Source organism: Orbicella faveolata, unplaced genomic scaffold, assembly GCF_042242905.1.
Source record: "Orbicella faveolata isolate gen_17 unplaced genomic scaffold, um_ofav_v1 contig_1, whole genome shotgun sequence".
In the NCBI taxonomy this organism is placed as follows: domain Eukaryota; kingdom Metazoa; phylum Cnidaria; class Anthozoa; order Scleractinia; family Merulinidae; genus Orbicella; species Orbicella faveolata.
In genome coordinates this window covers 34,318,654-34,342,928 of record NW_028301536.1, presented here as the reverse complement: position 1 = coordinate 34,342,928, position 24,275 = coordinate 34,318,654, and the positions used below count along the sequence as shown (strand labels likewise).

The window sequence follows — 24,275 nt, the reverse complement described above, 5'->3', positions numbered from 1 at the left end:
ATATGACATCTTCCGGTATATCATTCCAATAAAAGAACTACTAGTTCAAACTAAAATAGAATTCTTAACTATTATACAAAAAGACACAAAACTGAGAGCATTCAAAGAACGAAAGTCTGGTGAAGTAATAAACAATTTTCTTCATCTCTGGGTTTTGACAAAAATAGAATGTTTTCTTTGGAAAAGTGTTATATGTAATTCTAGCTTACAATCTTTCGGTTTCGTGAAATTTAAATAGATTTATCTAGTTTGTCAAGGGATTCTGGAAGACGTTAATTTTAAAACGATGCTCAGAAATCTTTTCATCTTTGTCGGTTTTGTAGCAAAAGTTCCACTCTTACTTTTGACTCAAACCTTTTGGACTTCCCTTCGATGAAAGCCATCTAGTTATACCAGCTACGATTTTCCGCTGCCAACATAGCCCTTGTGCACGGTCCCCGTTTCAAATAAAAAGAGATGATTTTTTTCTTTTCGTTCTTTGACCTCGCACGGGAGAAGGGAAAATAGTTTTAACGATTGATTTGATTGATTTTGATTTATAAACCTTCGTTCTTACGACGGCCCAGTCAGATCTGGGAATACTATCTCTGGCTGCGATTGTTTAATGACTTTGTTCACATTCCAGTTTAGCAGTACGAACAATACCACCATAACGATGCTGGAGTGGATATTTTTACATCGTTTCATCGATATAGAAAACGCTTTTGACCACGTGTTTTGGTTTTGACAGAAACTGAAACACAGGAAGGAGTGCTCGTAATAATTGTGACGGAGAATCACTAATCGCTCTCTCCCATGACGTGAATATTTATTTCGCTATGTTGTGGGATCTGACATTCAAATTAAACTCCACCTTATTCAAGAAAAACGGTTACCGTTAACTTTTTGAGTTGTGTAGTTTTAACTAAGTTAATACTTGGCTTCTTATTGTGAATCAAGTGAGGGGAAAGCTACAGTGATAGATTGATTAGTTTTTTAGAAGTACCTCTTACAGAAATGAAGTGAAAACAAAACTTTTCTAAAATTCCTCATTTCTCTCTAAAATATCCCAAGCTAATCCACCATAAATCTTGGAGTCAACCCAATCTAGTCGTTAATTTAGAGTGCTGATGCGACAGCGAGGTCACCATAAATAAGACAGAGAATTAATTAATAAACAAAGTTTATTTCCATTATGGTACAATGTTTACTTTAACACTGTTGCTATAAGATATCTGTATGATAATAACAAAAAAGGTAATTCAAAAAGTTTATATTTGCAAGTATCCTTTAGGTTTAAATGTCTTCTACGTCTCCCACCGATACTTTTTAAAGGTCACTAGTTGTTTAGGAGTTAGGCGGTAACTGGGTATATGGATATAGGTATATAGGTGACAAACATACGCTTTTCAAACTCATTAAGAACCACTGCTTGTAGATATGGTGAATCCGGCGAAAGAACCGAAAATTCCAATTTTCTTTTATTTCGTCAAAAAGAACATATTGGCGGATTATTTTTGCTCAGTTGTCTAAAACTGACACAATTTTTTGCAATGCGCTTCATAGTTTTTCTTTTAGCGGGTTTAATTTTCACGGGCCATTCCTTCTTTCTCTACTACTGCGCTGTTAAAACGCTCAATGTTGCATTAAATTCTCCTCCCTTCTTGGTTGATCGATAAGTTTTTTTTCGAACTTTTCCTAGATTTCACAAAATTGAAACGTTAATACATGTTTTTTAAAATAATTCTCCAAAAAGGTCTTTTTGACGAAATAGTGGAGAATTCGAATTTTCAGCCCTGTCGCCGGATTCTCCATATTTACAGCCAGTGGCTTTTAATATTTCATCAATTTTAAATATTTACCATGACGATATTTTAAATAACTGATCTAAAATTAAATTTAGTTTGCCAAAACAATACTCTAAGAGAAATAGCTAGGTAAGGTCATCATAACTCCAAGAGGGAACTCGTAAAACCACGTCCACGGGGCCATCATTCAGGGCATGCGCAATCCATAGTCCTCTCCAGTTCAATCCACTTTTCGTCAGACAAAGCTGTTGAGTAAAAAAATTTGCAACCATGAATATCTGGGAGATTCCTCTTTCCTTTAATTCTAAAAGAAACAAAACACATAGTTATAGCTTCGTTTTCCTTTAATCTCCACGAGGCGTGCGACTAGGGCTTGCACTGACATTATTTTGTGATTTTTGTCAGTCGTATAAACAGGTTCGAGTCCGTTCCAATTTAGAGGGTAGAAGAGAAGGTAGTTAGGGACGATATACGTGAGAGTCAAGCGTCTTTAGCTACCCGAAAACACAAAACAATGATTCAGTTAAGGATCGACTAAAAAAAGTACAGTGGTATCACGATTTTGGAAGCTCGAAGGGAAGCGGAAGTTGCTTTAAAAAAATTGGGTAGATCGACAAATCAGGGGCAAAATTACAGTGTTCGACAAAGTCGAGGGAAACGACAGTGTAGATGCATTAGTTTAATAAATGAATCTTGTATTCTTACTATCAAGTGCATTGAACACGATTCCATAACTCTGAACGTCTTCCTTTGAGAGAGAAGTCAGATCCAACATGGTGGAATCCTCGGCGCAAGGAAGGTAGACTTGTCTTAAAAAATCACAATCTTCTTTTATTAACGGTTCGTCAAGCGCAACTTGTGTTGGTCTGTGCTTAGTGAGCGTTCAAACTGTTGAAAAGAGTTATCTGTATAAGCAGTGAGGGATTGCTAGTTGAATAACAAGATAGTTATTTGAAACCATAAAAATTCGGTCAACAGACTGAAGCTTTCTTATCATACTCAAGCTGAGTCTAGGAAGATAACTCAACATCTCTTTTTGGAATTTTCTCTTTCAGCTAAACTTAGAGTTTGAAGCCTCAGCAAGGTTTCTCTGGAACTTCCTCAACAATATGAAGAGCAAGCAACAAGACTTAGGGAATGGCTTGTTTGCCCGCAAAAGGAATTGTACAGATAGACAGAACAAACCAAAAGCTTCTAAAGCTTACTTGCTTTTTCACTCACCCAGTGTAGATACTTGCTGATTCGAGCTTTGCGTTGTGCCCTGTCCATTCCAGGTAGCAGTAGTTCTTTCTCTATAGCTCGCAGTTTTATCACATCTTCCACCGCATACTCTGATTATAGAGATAAGGAAATACTACCTTGGCTGGAAACATTATGAAGAAAACTCTGACACAAATACTCTTAGATTGACTGTTATCAGTCAGCATGTGGTAGTCATTGTTTTGCTACTGAGTAACATCATTAAATGGCAGCTTGATGTAATTCATGTCATTTTGTTTCTGTTGTAAGCTGTGTATTGACTGGAGAAATAATTAAATCAATTCAACTGCCAAATGCTTCAAACAGGGAATTTATAAGTCAAGGCATTGTTTAGTGATGCACTGCACGCTTCTTCTCTTAAAACTAGAAGAAGGCATTTACAGGAAACAAATAAAAGGCATATTAATTTTGAAAATGGCGTTTCTTCTCTGGTAGTGCTAAATTTAATGACTAAATGATGATGACTGGCAGATGACGCGTAATTGAAGTCAAGTCCGTTTAATTATACATATGCTAATCTCACCTTGGGAATCAATCTCGTCCAAATTGGAGTTAACAATGATGTCATAATACTCGCCACCTTCCACTTTGGGTGTGGATTCTGAGTTTCGACTACTGTGATACACAGTTTTACCGATATATTCTCCTTTGGGAATCTCCAGTCGATTGTTTTTTTTGTTGTAGTCAACACGGCACCATTTGAAGAGCAGTGGTCCTTTAATATTCCTCGCCGCCACCCCTGGGGGAGTTTGTGTCGTCTTAAAACCTGTGCTCCCGTACACAATGCTGGCAGACCACGGCAAAGGCCCTACGATTGCCTTACCTTCCCGCTGCAAATCAAGTGGACAATATGCTGAGGTTAGGGAACGACCATCATTTATCGATAGTGATAGACACCGTAGTATTCAGCAGGTTCCCCACCTCTTAATTCAGTGGTGAAAGCTTTTAATGATGGACCCTTCCCCAATCCTTGACGCAAACACATATGTCAATGTTGATATACAGACATTATGCCTCTTTTAGACTCTCCTAACAGTTACAAGTGCTCACGAACGATTCAGCTTCTCCAGAAGGCAGCGTTGAAAGACAAATATACTTGTTATAGCTCTTAACTCAAATACGTTTTTCAATTAGAGGAGAACGTGCCATCAGTCAAAACACACTGACTCCCTATGGAAACAACAACTTTAATCTTCGACTCGGTCGCACGTGATCAGGTTGAGCACCTTGAAACCGCGGTAAATTTGTGTGCCAGTGTGCGGCAGGCGAATAATTTTTTTCACAGTTTTGAGTTGGGAGGTATAACAATACACTTACTGACTGGCCCTGCGGGAAACAGTGAGGTTTGTTTCCCCTCGACCATCAATGTTCCTGAGGTGGAAATTGACGGCCTCGACTCTGCCTTGGGGCTGAGTCATTTTATAAAGGTATATAACTTGAAGTTTCATTGAAGTCTTGCTTATTTGACAGTAAACAAACGGTCTAAGAAAAGACAGAAAAAAACAACTTGCTGCTAATATGAAGTGGGAAACGAAAGGTCCTTAGTCCAGAGGACCATACCCAAAAACCCTTCGAAATATGACCCTTTTGCATTATGGGGCTTAAAGTTTTGAAATTTAGATCTTAAACATTTCAAGTCAGTGCCTTTAAGTACATTATACTCGACTATTGACCTTGTTAGATAGTCCCAAATTAAGAAAAGAAGACAGAACATCCATATCTTTGTCAAAAAAAGTGATCAATAATCAGTCTCATTCTATGCCTTTGTAGAGTAAATACCTCTTGTTTTCTCCCTCCCGTCAGCTCAAACTTTTCGCTGTAAATCATAGATGTAATGAGTAGGAAATGATCTTTATCATAAGGCTCCATTTTCTTGACATCCAGGGCTGTGTTAGCTAACAATCCGCGCATATCTGGATCTGTTATGTATTTCTGGCTTAATTTGCCGAGCCCAAGGTCACCCAGGTCTTCATACAGCTTGACTGTTACTTCCATTGCTCCCGAGATATCTACACCAAACTGGTGAGAACTAGGTTTAAGAAAACAAGACTTGGGCTTAATCTGATAGATCACTATGCAACGATATACCTAAGCTTCCCTAAGTTCCCCTAGAAACCTGCCATCTTTTCTGACGTCTATTTTTACTTTAATTGCTCGTTAGTTAACAGTTACCGTGGTAGTAGCGCATATTTCTCTGCAGTGCATCAATGCATCAAAAAGTGCAAGGATACTTAAGAGCAGCCCTGAAGAGTTCAAAGATGATTCATAAAATTTAAGTTATATCTTAGATTCATACCTTTTTCCAAGGGAAAGTTTCGGTTCCATGACCAGCCCTTCTTCAGTAATCATTTTATTGAGCGGCTTACAAAATTTTTCCTCTCCTTCGCCCTCCACGTATTTCTCTAACCCCTCAAGGATTATCAATTCATTTTTGCCAAAAGGTCGCTTAAACATGGATCGGTGCCGTTTGACAATAAGTCCTAAAGGTCTTATTCTCTTAGTTTCACCATGGAGGCATGCGCAATATTTTTGGCTAAAATTCTCTTCTGCAAACGTTAGAAGTGACTTTTCGAGCATCTGAAGAAGAAACAGGGAAAACAGAGATATTAAAAATTAATTCAATATAAACTCGCTTTATCTTAACAAAAGCAGAAATAATTATCGAACAACTACAGCCAGTTGATCCCATTTAGGCTGAAAAACAGCGCTATTTAAAATAACAACTGAGATCTGCGATCTGATGGGCCGTAACGATATCTGAGAAATTGCTAACCTTTAACTGAGATTTCAGCACACCCACTGAGACGCTCTGAATATGTATATTTCTGTACATTAGTATTTTTGCCGCCTCCAGTTTAATTTGTCGGCTCTAGTATAATTAATGCTGCAATTTTACGCTGTGGAAACTATTTTTGGGTAGCTCTTAGCTATCTCTGAATTGCTTGTTTAATGGTTCCCTGTCTTAAAAATAACTAACCTAGCTAGCAAATCAGCAAAGTAAAATAAGAGAATAGCAAAAAAAGCCATGTAGCTAGGTAATCATACCGTAAAATCGACGAGCAACTGAGCTGTATGCAATCCATCAAATGAGAAAACTGTGATCACACTGAGTGTCCGATGTACTTCCTAAGAGACAACACGAAGAATCGTTATTTGAGTCAAACCTCAGTGCCAGAGGAATTGAATGGAATCTTCATTTATCGAAACAAGAAAATTCGACATTACTAACCGACGCAACAAAAATCTGTCCAGCTTAAGGAACACCGATTTGTAGACGAATAAATGCAAACAGTTGATCTTGCATCGAAACTAAAATGCTTTCATAAACTGTTTTAGCCAAACGAGGCACATGAGTGATTACGTCACGTGACGTCTTTCATTTTCTTGCAATACATTGAGTCATGAAGACTAATTACCATGTGGGAGGACTCAGATCAGCGGTTTTTGCGATTACTACATGCAATCGACAAGTAAAACAACATGCAGGCCGGATGTAAGACATGGTAATCAGATTCAATCTATTACAATTACATCTTGCCATAGTGTGGCTGATTGCTCCATTAATGGATCAGTAAAAACTACACTCGGTGCATATCCCTTGAGTTTTGCTTCTGAACGCAAGAGATGTTGTAAATAAATTGCACCGGGATTCTTCATGCGATGTTTGTATGTGTAATTTTGTGGATTGTTCAAACTCGTCCCCCAGAATCCTCTCTCTCCTACTCTGAAGATGGAGATGTGGCCTGATGATGTTTTTGCTGGCTAGAATTTTCACAGGGAAATTGGCTGCGAAGTAGAAGATTTTTTTTTATTATTATTTATTTATTTATTTGCAATAACACAAGGGAAACCAATGCTTACTTACAACACTAACTCTATTTACATTATATTGCTGTAATTATTTACACTATTTAAATTACAATAACTAAACGACTTACATTACTAACAAATACAGTTACACGACTTACACAATTAAGAAATACAGTGACGACAGGGGGCAAAGAAGAAAAAAAAAAACTGAGAAGAAAAATAGCTAGTTATCATTACAGGTTGAGGTTGTAGTACAGAAACATAAAAAAACAGACCAAAGGCATGTGGTACATTAAAAGTAAAATGAGTTATGCATCTGATAGGAGATTAGAAATAGATTAATGGGTAGGAGATAGATAACCCTACAGAAAATATAATCTAAAATATTAATTAAATCCTCATATATCCTGTAAGAGGTTTCCATTTCTTCGTGTCTCCACTTTTGTTTCTATCTCATATTGTAATTTTAGTGTGCATATGAAAAGCGTAAGATTTGGATGATCATTTCTTGTTTTAGCGAGCCATATGTGATATCGTGCTAAGAGAAAGCAGTAATTTATAAGAAGCGCAAATTGAGAGATATCTGTCCTCAGACCCAAAGCAGTAATATTTGTCAAAGCATAATCTCTAGGAAGTAAATTTAAGTTTTTCAGCCATTCAGTAAGTTTATTCCAAAAGTGAGATGTTTGGCGGCATGACCAAAAAAGATGAATTATTGACTCAGAGGAGGTGTGACAAAAACTGCACTTTTCATCGCCCTGTAGACCTATTCTAAATAAAAAGTTATTGGTTGGTACATGTCTATGTAAGAATTACATAGAAGTAGAAGATGATTCATTTCTGCTTTTCTGCTACTCTCTAGTTATGTCAAAGATCAGTCTAGCGAAAAAAAAAAAACTTACAGAGCTTATATGAGGCAGACGTTTATGTTGTTTTACCAGGAGGCTCCTGGTTTTACACGATACAGAGTGGGATGCTTCAGTTGTTTCCCCTTAGACGTAATTAAAAAGTGAGCTTGATTTGGAGTTAAATTATTAAATTCAACCTCCTTTGTAGCTCGTACTGTTGCAAAGTGCAAGATATGCGGTGCAACGAGCTTCAGTATTTTTTAGGGGTTCCACCAGGAACATTTTTGAAACCATATCATTCCCTAGCAGCTACTGAATGCTTGATTTTAGTATTATTTATCAATAATAATCTTACAAAACATATTCTTCATCATCTACGGGTATATTACGAACTCACAATGCGACCAGCTTCCAGATGGTTTGATAGCTCAGTTGTTAAAGCACTGCACCAGTATCGCAGAGGTTATGGGTTCGAATCCCGTTCAGGTCAGGAATTTTTTTTTTCAGGCTTTAATTTCACAAGCGCTTAAGTTGTGTGCATAACTGCGATGATCAATCATGTCTTCATATGTTTCTCCACAGTTCAAATATATGATCTTTCATATATTATTTGTATTCTTTACAAAACATATTAACCGTTATTTTTTCTCATAGGGGACACGACTGCTAATGATTCGTTATTCACTTACGAAGAAGGCGAAGATCACTCGTCTTATTTTGATGTTGGATATGTGCCCATGTTCTTGGATCGAGATAACTTGGTGTTTGATAACGTAACCCTGGGCGAGCTGGCTCGGGACGTGTGTGGCGAAAACAAGCAATGCCTGTTTGATGTCCATACCACTGGAAAGGTCAGCATTGGAGTGGCTTCTAAGCAGGCCGTGGAATCTCTCATTGCCGTTGTTAATGAAACACAGACTCCGGGTGAGTAGGCGGAGGAGGCTGCGAGCCTCTTCATGATATATTAAGCTTAAAAACACTTGAGAAGGTCTACGCAGGGGCATTCATTTATTGTCAATGATTGTCTTTAGTTTTGAAGCCGCTTCATGCTACAGAAACTGGAGATAGGCGTCTACAGTAATCTTAATGAGGGGCACATTGGGGAGTTATGATCACGGCAATACCGCAAAAAAAAAAAAAGAAAAAAAATCGGCAAATACCGTCATATCGCAAAAAGAAAAAAAAATCGCTAAATACCGCAAAACTTTAATACCTAGTCGAAACTCGATGTCACATTGCACCCACTACCTTACGAAAGTTTTATAGGAAAGCAAATAAGAAAGCAAATGAAAAGGGAACATTAACAGTTAATATCAATGAACGTTAAGTCAGGTAATTTTCGATTTGCACAAAATAAGCAAAATAAGCAACATCCATAGACGTGTTAGCTAATAATATTATTAATAAAAAATAACTTTTGACACAAGGAACTGCAATTTTCGGTTACCGTGAGAACAAAGTTTCATTGGCGATGTCTAGTCGGAATCTGGAAAAGACTCGGAAATCGTTGGAGGACCTGGAGGATAATTTTCAATACCATCCAAAAAGCTAAACAACCGCATCCCGTTGTTTCGGAGCATACCGCAACACCGCATTTCGAGATTAAAATTACCGAAATACCGCAAGAAAAATTGTCCAAAACCGCAATACTACAACCACCAACCCCCAATGTCCCCCCCCCCTTTGATTCACCTATTTCAACTCATAGTTGATAATTCGCCAATTGTTTCACTAGCCAGTCGACTTGCAAAACAGTTTCTTTGAAAGAAAAGCTTTTAAGCGTGTTTCTTTGAAAATCAAATTCTTGTAGGCTGTGTACCAATTAAAAATAAACTTCAGAATGGCTCAATGCAGAGAAACGATTCTGAAGATGGAGGAATGCTGTACAAATTCCACTGTGATGAAGGGTTCCTTCGCAATGGCTCTACCGGCATTCATTGTTACCAAGGACGGTGGAATGGTTCTAAACCAAGTTGTGAGCCAGATGGTTAGTATTTTCTCCCGAATATATTGATAAGTAGTAAGTCAATTTTTTCAAACTCGCTTTGGGAGCAAGTTTACCTTTACTAGCAGTAAAACTTTGTTGATCCAGGGTCATCCACAAAAGTAACCTTTAGTAACGTTTATCGACATTTATCAGCTCATAGTTGATAATTCGTCAAGTCAGTGTCTCCCTTGTCCGCAAACGCGGCAGTAGTTTATTTAAAAACTACATTTATGGGTTATCGACCAAGCTTGTTCGGTCAAGATGGCTGGATATTGGCCAAGTTCTTTTTTTGCGAGTTAATGGACCTCGACTCCGTCTCGGTCCATAAACTCGTAATAAAAAGAACGAGGCCAATATCCAGCCATCTTGACCGAACAAACTTGGTCAATAAAGGATTTATTATATGGTTTTCGGGGAAATTTTGCTTGCGGGACACGGCGGGTAGTCCCGAGCGGGCAAGATAGCTTCATCTTGTCCGCCAATCACAGCGCAAGATTTGATTCATCTTGCCCGCTCACGGAGCTGGCCATATAATAAACATACTTTATTGAACCTGCTCAACGATAGAGGCTTTTCAGGAACAATCATTTAACAATATGACATCAGCACCACTTCCAAAGAACTTAAAGTGTTCGCGTACAAATCAAATTCTTGCAGGCTGTATACCGATTGAGAATACCCTGCAGAATGGCTCAATGCAGAGAAACGATTCTGAAGATGGAGGAATGCTCTACAAATTCCAGTGTAATAAAGGGTTCCGTCTCAATGGCTCTGCTGTCATTCAATGTCACGAAGGACACTGGAATGGCTCTAAACCAAGCTGTGAGCGAAAAGGTGAGTATTTATCTCCTGAATATAGTGGTGTGGAACGTAGTTTTCAAATTTTATTAATCTCGCTGAGTCGCTGTGGAAGTTACTTTACCATATTTGATAATTCACCAAGTGTTTCCCTTGTCCACAAACGCAGCAAAACAGTTTATTGTATTGTCGTGAAATGTAATAATGTCGTGAATTGTAATAGCTGTCGTGAATTGTAATTACACTTGTCGTGTTTTGTAATACCTGTCGTGAAATGTAATAACAAGTGTCGTGAATTGTAATAACGCATCTGTCGTAAATTGTAATAACATGCTGTCGTGAAGTGTAATAATCCGAGCTGTCGTAAATTGTAACAACACCCTGTCGTATTTTGTAATAGGTCGTGAACCTGAGAACGAGCATTTTTTCAAAAAGCGTGTTTAGTCTTTTCAACAAATAACGGTTAAAATTGATGACGGTGGTGATGGTGATGATGACAGTGAGGATGAGGATGATGATGATGATGATGGTTTTATGTGAATTGCAATGCTGCTTATCGATACTGTTATGCATTCAATAAAGAAATGTAAACTGCGATTGGGAAATAGCCTTATGTCACCAGCAAGTTTAAAGAAAATACTTGGCTCACGCAGATTAGTTACTCTGAAGATGATCAATCGGTCGAAAACGTGTGGCAATAATTTTTAACAGCTTTCGGCCTAGTACAGTTTTTTTCATTTGATATTTTGACGGTGAAATGTCAGCTGAATATTATATATTCATGGTTGGGAGGTAAAAAGAAAAACGGGAGTGTTGCACAGCAATTTACTTTTATTCAAAGCATAAATGCTATCTCTTACATACCATTAATTTTATGATAACAGGTGATGGGAACACGTAACGATTATAGCACTTAGCACTCAAGACAAACAAGAATACATCGCAATTACAATTTTAGTCCAGTTTAAGCAAATGTTTTAAAGTTCTATCTCGCCAAATAAACCCAATGCTATTACACTATTGATGTTTTAACAAAAACTATGATTTTAAAAATCGAACTTGTGCGTCAACTCAAGAATGTTCAGTGTTCTACAAAAGACATCCAGGCTCTGACCACTACAACCTTAGGAATTCATCGATATTTTTTGATGACATTAGTAATTTTACTGTAATGACCTCATTAAACTGTCCTTTTAACCGCAAATAAACCGTTTTCTTTTCCGTTAGACACGTTCCTGACAGCGTCAGTGCTGCAAACGGTCGGTCATCGGACATTGGCTGACTAAAAATAGCTAGTGTCCGACGAAATCTTAACTATGCCAATATTTTTTTTTAGCGTAAATTTTTTTGCGAAGATGTCCATTACAAGGCCATTTCAATATTATGAATTTTGAATATAGAAAATGACAATGAAATGAAATCCTTCTACTTCACAGGTTATTACAAAAGACGACAGAGTGTTGTTACAATTTACGACAGCTCGGATTATTACATTTTACGACAGCATGTTATTACAATTTACGACGAGTATGTTATTACAATTCACGACACTTGTTATTACATTTCACGACAGGTATTACAATACATGACAAGTGTAATTACAATTTACGACAGGTATTACAATTCACGACATTATTACATTTCATGACAGTACCCTCCCCAATAGGGGCGTTCAGGAACACTAATTTAACAACTTGACATGAGCAGCACTTCCAAAGAAACATTCAAACTGTGCTGAGCAAATCAAATTCTTGCAGGCTGTGTACCGATTGAGAACACACTGCAGAATGGTTCAATGCAAAGAAACTATTTCGAAGATGGAGGAATGGGCTACGAATTCCACTGTGATATTAATTTATCAAAGTATAAATAATGAAAAGAGCTAAACATTCTTGTCAGCCATCTTACCATATTCTTGTGCAAATCAAATTCTGGCAGGTTGTTTGCCAATTGAAAGCACACTGCAGAATGGCTCAATGCAAAGACACTATTCTGAAGATGGAGCAATCGTCTACAAATTCCAATGTAATAAAGGGTTCCGTCTCAACGGGCCTGCTATCATTCAGTGTCAGTGCTCAAAACCAAGCTATGAGCCAAAGGTTAGTGTTGTCTCCCACGTATAATGTTGGGCAGTTGGTCAGATATTTTTCAATCTCGCGTGATTCATGGTTAATAATTCTCCAAGCTGAGTGTCTTACCTACCCACAGACGTAGAAAAACAGTTGCTCTAAAAACTAATAATTGGCATGAGCAATGTACTACGAAAGGAACACCTCTGATGTTCTTGCAGGCTGTATACCTATTGGGAATATTCTTCAGAATGGCTCAATACAGAGAAACGATTTTGAAGATGGGGGAATGGTTTACCAATTCCACTGTGATGAAGGGTTCCATGTCAACGGTCCTGCTGCCATTCATTGTTACAAAGGACAGTGGAATGGTTCTAAACCAAGCTGTGAGCCAATTAAAGGTGAGCGTTATGCCCCAAGTATACTAGCAAGCTTAACAGTAGACGACAACAACAACAACAACACCCACAACACCAACTCGGAAAAGTTATTTTCGAATACGTCTGACTCTGAGTTATGCCCTCCATTAATGAACAACATTCTCAAATCCGTAACAATCTGTAACAAGAACCAAACTCAGTGTGCCTACTGCGAATTGCAGGCAACCGTGTGGAGGTTTAAGTTATTTGGGCAGGCTCTTATTAACTAGAGCTAGTGCCACTTCTGTCCCACTCTAATCACCTTCGTACGTGGCGGCGGGCACATTTAATTTAGATGAAATGTGCATGTGAAATAGTCTGAAATACTTTACTTTCCTTAGCTTTAATTTGAATTTAATTTTCTGTAACAGTGTAACATATCCTTGTCGTTTAAAATCGTTTAGCAAAATCGTTTTCAAGATTTTTGGAAATAAATATGATCACGTACTATACTAGCCCGTCAAGGTAATGGGTGGTAGACGTGGTGGCATTCGCTATCCGCGATCGCTAGCAGTCGTTAGCACTTTTGAAGCCCTGGATTATCTAAAATAATCCCTACTTTAATTGGGGATTGATTTCTTTCATAAATGCGTAAGGAATTGTATGCGTCTCAGATACTCACTTCGAATCTAGTCATAATCAAGTAGCAAATTGCTTGGGCCCCATTTCTACGGTCTCGAGTACCCAAGACAACACTCTCTTTCAACACGAGGAGTTTAGATGTTATTCCTGTTGGTCGCAACTGCAGTTTTCGAAAAACTGATTAGCAACTTCCTCATTTCTCTCGGCCAAGCTTAACATTTGCCACAACTTCTTTCCATACGTTATATCTCATGGACAATTGTAATCCTAGCATGCGGTCTGGAAGGCACGGTTAAGCCTAGTTGTCATATGCCGCTGACATACCTGGGCACGGCCTGGGACACCGTTACGGCATATGTGAACATTTATCATTGATTCATAATTTGTCCCAAGCATTGACCGCCGGAACTCGGCTCAACTTCGCAGGCAAACGGGCGGTTGTCGGCGATTGTCGGCGATGAAAATATTTTATGTAAACATCATCTGCGGACGCAACTCCAGGAAGACGATTCGATCCATTTGTACAGGTGGAATGGTTGAAAATTGCACCAATTCGATTTGCATTTTGCACCAATTACAGTAGGTCGGCGATCCATGGCAGATGCGCCGGGGACCCACTGGAACAGATCGCGAACGTTGTCAGTTGGAACCGACGACTTCATCGCGGGTAGGTCGGCGGGATATGAGAACCAAGCTTTATGAAAGGGAGAGGACCTTCTTAAATTGGTTTCATGGACGTCAAATACTTGTTAAAAACAAATTACCTCATTCACATTTAGAATCTACTAATCTCAGTACTAAGCCAGAAAACCAACATTTGTTTGATCTGACTTCAATATCTTGCTGCTGTAGTGAAAGAAGAGTGTGATGATAGTTCAGGTACCGCAATCTCTAGTCTCCATACGAGCCATGCGCCTCATCCTTCGGCACTAATATCTCCAGTTTCTATTTAGCACGAAGCAACTAATTATAGAAGAGAATTAATACTCCTCCTTGGACGGGATGCTAGTTCATCGCAGGGTTACCCCCAGCATTAATTTTTCTGGTACCAGTTTATACACCAGCGGGGTAGAGAGGGGCACTGTACGAGTCAATTGTCTTGCCTACGAACACAACACAATTGCAGTGTCCCCGGAAAGGAGACGGGCTAAGGGCCCGTTTCTCGAAAGCCCCGGAAACTTTTCGGGCCTGTAAAGCCATTCTTAGTTCATCTGTATCTACAAACAGAGAGGTGTATACGCCTGAAACTTCTTGTTTGAAGGGAACCTCTGTTCCTGTTAAGAATATGTGAATAAAACAGCGCTGTAATCGTGAGGTTGGAGATTTTACTATGGCTTTCCGGGGTGCGAAATCTTTTCGGGACCTTCGAGAAACAGGCCCCAGGACCGTTCGATCTGGAGTCGGGCGACCTAATCATTTGGCCACCGAACCTCTCACTGCATATCTTAGCACGGTAAAAACTGCCGACCGGAGTTAAAATCATCATCACAATATCTAACTAAGCTGTTTCTTCATTTACAGGTATTCTATCCAATAACACACGTGTACCATGGTATATTTTCGCTGCTGTTTCAGCTGCAGCCATGTTCGCAGTCGTCGCAGCAATCGCTCTGCTCATCTGTTTTCTTCAAGGCCGACGTAAAGATCGTCAACAGAGTCATAAAGAACAGGCCGCTTCACAAGCCGGAGAGGAGACTAAACAAGACTTGGTCTTCCTTGCTTCATTTACCAACCCGGCGTACACATTATCAACAAGTGATCTTAGATCAGAAGGTTTACGTCACGAGATCTGGCCAATCGAAGAAATGCAATCAGGAGAATAGTCATGGATTCAAAGTTAACCGATTTATTAGTGGTTGTCGGAAAAAAGTGCATTTAAAATAATACACAGATCTACAACTTAGTTATTTTGTTATCTGGGATGTCTTAAACTTACAGAAAAAACTATGTTACACGGTTCTTATTTTCTGTATTTCAGGTAACATTAATTAGTTGTTCTGATAATTCTAATACTGGATTACTCATTCAGTCACTTCAACAATTACAGCACGTGTCCACCCCCCCCCCCCCCCCCCCACCCCTTCCTGGACCTCACTTTCGGCAGCTATATTAGTATAGTACTAATCAACCATTTTTTTGTGGGGAAGAAACCAGAACGAAAGGTTTATGATTTTTAACAATTCGTTTTAGCTTATCAAGCGTTTAATCAAATCATTTCATCAAACGTTTTATGATATTCGCATTTACCCACATTTTAAAAAACTAGCAGCATTTTTCAGCTTAAACGTAGCTTTGAATTCAAGTTGTTTTTCAAGGTGCTATTGTTGACTCATTACCAGCCGCTGTTCGGGAAAGGAGCCCGCGCAGCGGAAATCGAGCCTATTGTTGACTGCACGATAGAACTATGAATACATTGAGGGTTTTTTGACATATAGTTTCAGTAGCAAAAGCTTAGGTAGTTTTAAAGTCGCTGAGGGTGAGATCTTGCACAATAAACTGACCTCTAACAGTTGACTGTTAAGGTATTCCAATTCGTATTTTTCTCGATACTTTAAGTTGAGTAGTGTCATTGAGAAGGTATTTTTTTTTCCTCAGCCCGTTTGTTATGATTGCAGTTTTGATCAACAGACGGCTTAATTAAACGTAACCACTTGTCTAGTATTACACAACCTTGGAGACCACTGCTCTGATCTGTTCTTGACGGGACTAGCTATGCCTTGATGCGAGACTGACCGTTGGCATTGCACGAATTTTCTCTCCCCAAGTCCACTTTGATACAATAACACCTCAGTAGTCCTTTAATATTGGCTCACAGATAAATTCAACCAGAAGAACATTTCTGAAGCATGCACCCAGAGCATGTCCGCGTGTATTTCCTTGTAAATGACCCGTGTTGTTTTGTAACCTGATAAAATTCACTTTCCAGGTAAGTCTTACTTAATTCAGTCTCGTGATCTTCAGAGTAGGCCTTCAACTTACTCTAAGTTTCATTAGCAAGCAAGCATGAGCGCTGCAGGTACAACAATTGCAGTAATATGAGACAGTGCATAAACCCCGAAAAAGTGACCAGATGATTTGGATTTAAACACTTGAATTGTTGGTTTTGCGTTGTACATGTGCTTGAATCGTTGTGAATGCTCAGGTTTTTGCCATATTTCTTGGGCTTCCATTATGCTTCCTTAGCTGATGAAAACCGCTATTTAATCTCTTTCTTTTGTTAATATTTATTATATTTTTTTCTTTCACTAAAATATTGAGAGTGGATGCCCCGTGATATGGTATGGGACGTTAAACAATACCCATGCCAAATAAACAAAGTTATAAACCGATAGCCTCCACATCAACCGAAGGGACCTTTGCATCAAACATACATATAAACAATTTTAAAGAAAGTACTTAAAATTCTGAGGAACAGGTTCAGACCTGAGGAACATAAAACTTATTATGACCGAGTGCTATAAGACCACGAAAAAAGAATGCAAATTCAAGGAATTGTTTGTCTCAATGGGTGGAACGATATTTTGTGTTAATAGACGACTGATATATTGACTTAAGAAAAAACTAAATTCTGAATAAAGAATTTATTTCATTTGAAGGTAACGCGTGTTAACGTCAAATGACACAAAAAAAATGGTTCACCTTTTTTGGCTTTGGGTTTTTTTTTTTTTTTTTCTTTTAGAGAAAATCTTAGCCAAAATCTTTATGAGATCTTTCCAACTCTTTTAATTGTTACAGGAAATAAGTGAATATAAGACCATTACCGCAGAGTTCCATGTTGACTACTTCACGTGCTTTCAGCTCGATCAAAAAACTCAATCATTATCCCTGAAATAGTTGATTGTTCAGGTTTCACTCTTTTCACTAAATACGATGATCATGAACAGTACTATATTAACTCCAGGGTCCTCCAGCCGGCAAAGTTTGTTCAGAACAAAAGTCGCAAAACAGTTGTATCTACCTAGATTGGCTGAGCCATGCATCTTTGACCAATACAGTCAGTATCTCGTCTACAAGATGTCAATACTTTGTTTTTACTATTAGTGCAACGTGATTCAAGTTGCTCGGAATTATTTCAATATACCCTCGCTTGCACATGGCAATGTCAGCCGGAATCAAAATCGTAATCCATTTCACATGTACTATATTGACATCAAAACGGCTGGCCCTGTGTCAATAAGAAAGACTAAAAATCCGATGGAACGGCTTATAAAAGAAGTTTTAAAAAGTCGCAGAATGATCAGTTCCATAATCAATTTTCATCCTGGATCGAAAGACAAGAGAATGCAACGCGATAAAATAACGCCTTCGGATAAAACACGCTTTAAATAAATATTGAGAATATTGCACTTATACTTTTATCCAAGGAGATATCTGTTTCTTTTTTTCTTTTTTTTTGCGGCCTTGTAATTGGACAGGCAAAAGTGACGATTATTAATTTAAACTAAACAAAGTGTGCTCAACATAGAATTAGTCTTGAAACAAAACATCAGCTAGGTGCGAATCTGATCTTCTTGCCCTGATTTTCCGCTAATTAATAATTTTCGTGACAAGCTGAACTTTTTTCAAGTATTCAGACTGACTGTCGTTGAGTTTAATATAAAGTACTTCATGTTTTATGAGGGCGCGATCTAGAAACTCCATATCCCACTCCAAGGAACGGCCAATGGGGGTCGTAAAAGCTCATATAAGAGTTCGAGGTTGAACATAGAGGAATTATAAAACTTTCTGCCCGAGGAAAGTCAACTGAAGTTTTCGCATTTCTCAGTTACTGCTACATAGTTCTCTACCTTGCTACTTTTTACCTACGTAGTGCTAACACATCCGTGGCTGTAAAAACAACTGTTAAAAAAGGTAGTGAAGCAAGCAGCGTAAAATAAGGTACTTCTATTTTTCAATTGTGCTTTCAAATGCTCAGTTTGCTAGACAAAACAAAATATTTAAATGTTGGGCTTTCGTCCGAGAAGTTGTTTTGGAAAACCAATTATTTGCCTAGTCCACCGGCTATTGATAAAAAAAAGTCATTAGGCCAGGTATAATCATCTTTGATTACTTCATATACCTATTGATATTCATCTGGCGAGAACAACTTATCCAATAATTTTCTCAGGACGGATGAAGAAACAAACCAAAAACTTAATATCAAATGACCTCATTGAATATAATCGCGATATCGATATACTTTTTTTTGATAAGACTGTTTCAATTTAAGCCTACGCGAGTATAACTACTAAGCCTCGGGATTTTGATTTTGCATTAGTATTTTTAATTTGTTGTTTTAAATTTAGGCAAGTCGCTAAAATACGTATTCTCGGGTCAGTCAACATTGCTATTATATATATAACACGTGTAGAGGTTACCAACTGATTTAGTGGGAGGAAGATTCATCTGAATGACAGCCGGTATGCCGGGCGTCCCGACCCTACTGTCGGTTACCACTCCCTCTTGTAATTTTGCAAATGTCTTTCGTGCGGGCTAGGCGCGTGAAAACTTAGGGCGCAAAATTTAAAATATAATAATTAACTAGGGAAAAGGGAAAAAACCACAAGATTTTTTCTGTTTTTATAAGAACAGTGAGAATTGAAAACTGTGACTTGTAAGGATGTAACAGAGTAGTGAGACTGGAGTATTCACGCTTGACGTCCGTTTCCCCTTCTACTGTCTTTTTTTTCCTAAATAGGTAATTGAATTGCTTTAAGAATTTGTATGGCTCATCATTAAAATATTTATCTTTTTATAGTATAAATGGTTAATATGGAGTTGCTATTTATACTATTTTAATTGATGAGAATATCCACTGCATAAGTAGTTAGTTGTAACCACCATTTCTCCTTAGGTAGCATTAGTAGCAGTTGAACGTGACTACCCTTTTATTTTAGTGAAAAAGTGCTAAAAAGGCCTCCTTTGAAGACAGACACGAAGAACTGGTCTTGCTATTTCATTTATAACGAATCTTTATCAATCAACCTTTCTTTTCGTTCCTCAATTTACATTTTGTATAAATTTTTATTTTAATTTAGATTTAAAATTGAGGTCAAGGATGAGTTGGAACACTCCCCGTAGGTTTTCTGCGATGCTCCTTGTTGTTGTTGTCTCGTGCAACTTCCAACCAACAGTTTCTTTACAGACGCAAAGGTGTGCTGGGCGTGGTTGTAAATTAACCTGCCCAAAGAGTCCTTTATATAATTCATGCAAGCAGATTTGTACCGGAGGAAACTGCAACCTGATATGTCATGCCGCCGAAAAGTGCCACTTCTCTTGCACAGGGGGAAGTTGCAAACCTATTCTGTGCGCCGCAAGGATGTGCGATTTGTCGTGCACTAGTGGAGGCTGGGAAATGGACGGCAAAGGAGAGCATTGCAAAGCCAGTTGTACTGGTGGTAGATGTATTCTTAAGTGCCCCGCAAACGCAAAGACACGCAACCTGAGATGCATCGTTGGACCGTGCAATACCGTTCGACCAACACCATCTACAGAAACTACAGCCCTCACTGTCTGGCCCACTTTACGACCTCGTTTTCACTCTCAGACATGCTATCCAGTTGCTGGTTGTACATGTCCAAGAAGCTCCAGCTACTATCGATGCAATCAGGTTTGCCTTAGTGGTAGATGTCCTTTAACCTGTCATGCATCTGGCATATGTGACATGAGTTGCACCGGAGGAAACTGCAAACCTATTATGTGTGACTCAACAACCTGCGATTTGTCCTGCACTGGTGGAGGCTGCGCGATATACTGCAGAGGAGAACTTTGTAAAGCCACTTGTACTGGTGGTAACTGTCCCGTGACTTGCCATTTGACCGATAGGTGTAAGATCATGTGCACCAGAGGGAATTGCAAGCCCATTCTGTGTACTGCGAAAACCTGTGATTTGTCGTGTACTGGTGGAGGGTGCGAGATGGACGGCAGAGGAGAACACTGTCAGTTCAGTTGTACGGGTGGAAGATGCACTCTGAAATGTTCCCCAAACGCGAAAACCTGTGTTCTAAGATGCACAGGTGGGCCCTGCAAAACTATCAAACCAACAATCAAACCAACAACACTTACAATTCAGCCCACCCTACCGCCTGGTCCGCACATTCAAAGATGTATGCAGGGCGGCTGCAAATTAACTTGTCCAAGAAGCTCCAACTACAATCAGTGCGAACAGATTTGCACCGGTGGTAGTTGCCCCTTCACTGCCATTCGTCTGACAGATGTGATATGACATGTACTGGAGGAAGCTGCAAGCCCATTCTGTGTACCGCGAAAATATGCAATTTGTCGTGCTCTGGTGAAAGGTGCGAAATGGACTGCAAAGGAGAGCACTGTAAAGCAAGTTGTAGGGGTGGAAGATGCATTTCAAAGTGTCCCTCAAACTCGAAAACCTGCAACTTGAGATGCACAGTTGGACCGTGCAAAACTATCAGACCACCCAGCACTGCACTTACCACAGTACCACCAACAAATCCTCAGCCAACTACTCCGCGTAATCCATCCAATCCCTTTCAGAAGTGTGTTAGACCACAAGGTGGTTGCAGGCTCACATGTCCGAGACGTCCCAATTACACTTCCTGTGTGCAGAACTGCAATAAAGGTAAAGGAGGCTTCTTTTTAAAATAATTTTTCATCATTTCAGCTTTTACTTTCAAATGTTTCTGGGAAAAGGGGAACTTTTATTTAAAGATACTTGTCACACGTTTTTCGGTACCTTGCATAGTACGTTATAGTACAAGGTAAAAGGAAAATAAAAGTCCTTCGTGCTTTTAAACGAAGAATACGATGGCAGAAACATTGTTACACTTAATCGGTTTAAGGGCAGAAAGTACACCAGGTCTTGTTAAATGATTTTTTAAATCGTGCAAAAGTAAAAACAAAAACTCGCGTTCAGGAGTCAGGTGAAGAAATCATTTTACCGATCAAAGAAAGCTTGCACCTATCTTTTGAAACATCCACTATTCTTTATTGTCTTATTCATGTCTTTGATTTTCCATCACGGTGTTCAGAAGAGATGATCTAGGGAACCAGGATCGTCGGTACAAGACCTGGAAAGGTTGTCATGTTTTCAAAGACCTTATCTGCTGGCCGACGGCATTCCAACTCCTACTTAGCTCAAATCCTCGCCTTGACGTCCAGAAATGGACTCGCTCTATCCGCAAGCAACAAGTGAATGTGTCGACGGCCCCTTTAATGATACGAAAGTTTGTCGAGACGGGATAGCGAATGTGAATGTACACGAGTTGAAGCGTACGTAGACATACATCAGTTCTTGAATGTCAGTCATCCGTCTACATGAAAAAGTTACGTTTGTACCTTTAAATCTTATGACAACCTGACTTTCAATACTTTAACTTTCAAGGAAAATGTTAGTTAAGATGTTATGCAGAGGAAAAGTGCACGATGACTTGTATTCGAGGGAACTGCAAGCTTGTGATCTGCACTGCAAAATCGTGCCTACTGCATGTCTTGTCAAGGAGGGAACTGTGCCATGAACTGCTGGGGAACCTTCTGCAGGACCTCCTGTTCGAAGGGTGGCTGTTCCTGAGTTGGTCCCCTAGTGCCAAAACCTGTGAACTGAGGGGCACTTATTGCAGGCCGCGGTGTGCAAGAAAAAGATGTAGAAGTACCAGAAGTCGCGGATAGCGAGGGAGCTCTCTGAAGTATCTGCCATCTGACTGCTTATTTGAAAACCTTTTTTGTATTAAAATATTTTTCTACCATAACCACAAAATAGTTTTTAAATTGGAGTAATTACAAATAAAAACCTTTTGAAACCAGCACTTAGTAGTGAATACCCATTTGTACCGAGCAACTTTTTCATTCCGTAAAAGAATGTCAGTTTAAAAAAAAATAGGAAATGTGTTTCGTTTAGACTCATAGTGAGGCAAAATACCGTAACTTGTCTACTGTCCCCCTAATCAAAGTAGCTAATCATGTTAACTTTTCTCTGACTTACTGCCAGGTTGGCAATCTTGGTAGACCTCAATTAACCGACAGCTTTTAAATTAAAAAAAAACATATATATAAATAAATGCTTGATCGGATGCATATGACTGAATGAAGCTTTTCGACTTCAAATTGAAAAGGTAAAAGGTAGAAGACATCTTTAGGCACTAAAAACTACCAGCAAGAAGCAGGCGAGGATTAAAAGGCGGTGGATTGGGTGCTTGTCACTTCTCTATAGAACTGTCTAGAAAAAGGACAGGACAGGACGAGACAAGAAGGAACAGATGTATTCATATTAGCGCCTTTGTTTCTAGTCAAAACAGTGATAAACCATGAACGTGTAACGAGAACTCCTAGATGCAGGAAAGGATTCTTTCGAGTAGATTTAATTCAGCCATTCGAGATCGCAATGGTTTGCATTTAGCAATATAGAGAAGAATAACTAATTCAAAGTCTTCAACATACATGAAAGTAGATAAATTCGGAATAAATTCCATTAACAACGTTTCTGAAAAACCATTATTCAATTTGCAAAACTATTGCAAGTTCTCGTTAAATCTAATCGCCAGGTATTTGAAGTTCGCACTACTTGCAAAAAGTTCTCGTACAGTGTTTTTTCTTTCACCATGACTGATTCCGGCGCCACGAACTCCTGCATTTCTCTGTCAAAGTATTTGGAATAAATTTAAAAACTATTTAATAATAATAATAATAATAATAATAATAGTAATAATAATAATAACAATAATAATAATGATGATGATGATAATTTATTTTAAAAAATGAGACAAAATTTACAAGTTCATCACTGGTATAAAAATTAAAAGTTCTTAATCAAAGTATTGAAGTACTATTTAAAATAACTACAAAAGATTGGCATACGCCTGTCGAAAAAGATACGTTTTCGATTGTTTTTTAAAACAATCTTAAGTCTCACATAATAGTATATCCTTTGGAAAAGAGTTCCAAAGAGATGGCGTGGATACCGAAAACGTACGAACGTGAATTATAATCTGGTATTTCCAATTTCGTATCGGTTGAGGATCTTTCACTGATAGGCCTTTTCCCTTCCTTTCTTAAAACATTTATAGCGCTAAAAGTTTTGATCGCTTTTTCTGTGCATTTTTCTGTAGGGAGCTGATTCGTTGCTTCTATTCTTTTACCCGCTATTGGTTTGCCCACGCCATCTCATGATTCTCCTGAAAATAAGTAACTTGATCACAAGAGTACAATTACTTTTCCTCGGGCTCTTTAACTTACGTTTTCCATAGTAATATCAGTCATAAAAGCGGAAGGCCGCTCATATTTCTGTGTGTTTATCGACGCAATAAACCCACTTGGGATGTTGGGAGAACACGAGAAAAGTTTGTAATTAAATCACTCGCCTAGCGGCTCGTAAATTGCAAGCTTTTCTCACGTTCTCACAGTTTTCTCACGTTCTCTCAACATCCCCTCGTGGCTTATTTCGCCGATCTGAGTCTATAGATATGTATAGCGGTATATTGCTTGACTAATCTTGAATGTAAGTGAATTTACGTTTCTCATATCTTTATGATTGGTTAGGCAGGTGGGATGCTAAAGTGGCTGCCTGTTTGGCTCACTGGATGGCCTTGCTTGCTTGGTTGATCGATGGGTGGACCGATTCAGTGATGGATTTATTGTTCGATTATATTGATCAAGCAAGCACGAAAAATAGGAAAAACAGTAGTGGGAGAGTATTAGAGTTTGAGGTATTGTGAGGTTGCATATTTTTATGGGCTTCTCGTTCACCTAAATTGTAACAAACATTCAAT

The 24,275-nt window shown here is 38.7% G+C and overlaps 1 protein-coding gene and 1 pseudogene across 2 annotated transcripts; one reads left to right on the top strand and one right to left on the bottom strand.

Annotated features, from left to right (window-relative positions):
* Positions 1–1,147: 1,147 nt before the first annotated feature.
* LOC110046982 (uncharacterized) lies at positions 1,148–6,168 on the bottom strand (annotated as a pseudogene). Its single transcript, XR_016202065.1, has 7 exons — positions 6,093–6,168; positions 5,344–5,624; positions 4,827–5,076; positions 3,571–3,877; positions 3,009–3,118; positions 2,493–2,675; positions 1,148–2,032 (listed from the first exon to the last, which is right to left on the bottom strand). The product of XR_016202065.1 is annotated as an uncharacterized LOC110046982 (transcript).
* A 13,423-nt stretch (positions 6,169–19,591) lies between these two features.
* On the top strand, positions 19,592–21,166 carry LOC149118846 (uncharacterized). The gene has a single exon (XM_089282766.1). The coding sequence runs from the start codon at positions 19,598–19,600 to the stop codon at positions 20,762–20,764; it is 1,167 nt and encodes a 388-aa protein (XP_089138892.1). The 5' UTR covers positions 19,592–19,597; the 3' UTR covers positions 20,765–21,166.
* Positions 21,167–24,275: the final 3,109 nt, after the last annotated feature.

Bases quoted from the DNA above. Each gene is read 5' to 3' on its own strand.
- LOC149118846 (XM_089282766.1), top strand. From the start codon at position 19,598: ATGAGTTGGAACACTCCCCGTAGGTTTTCTGCGATGCTCCTTGTTGTT.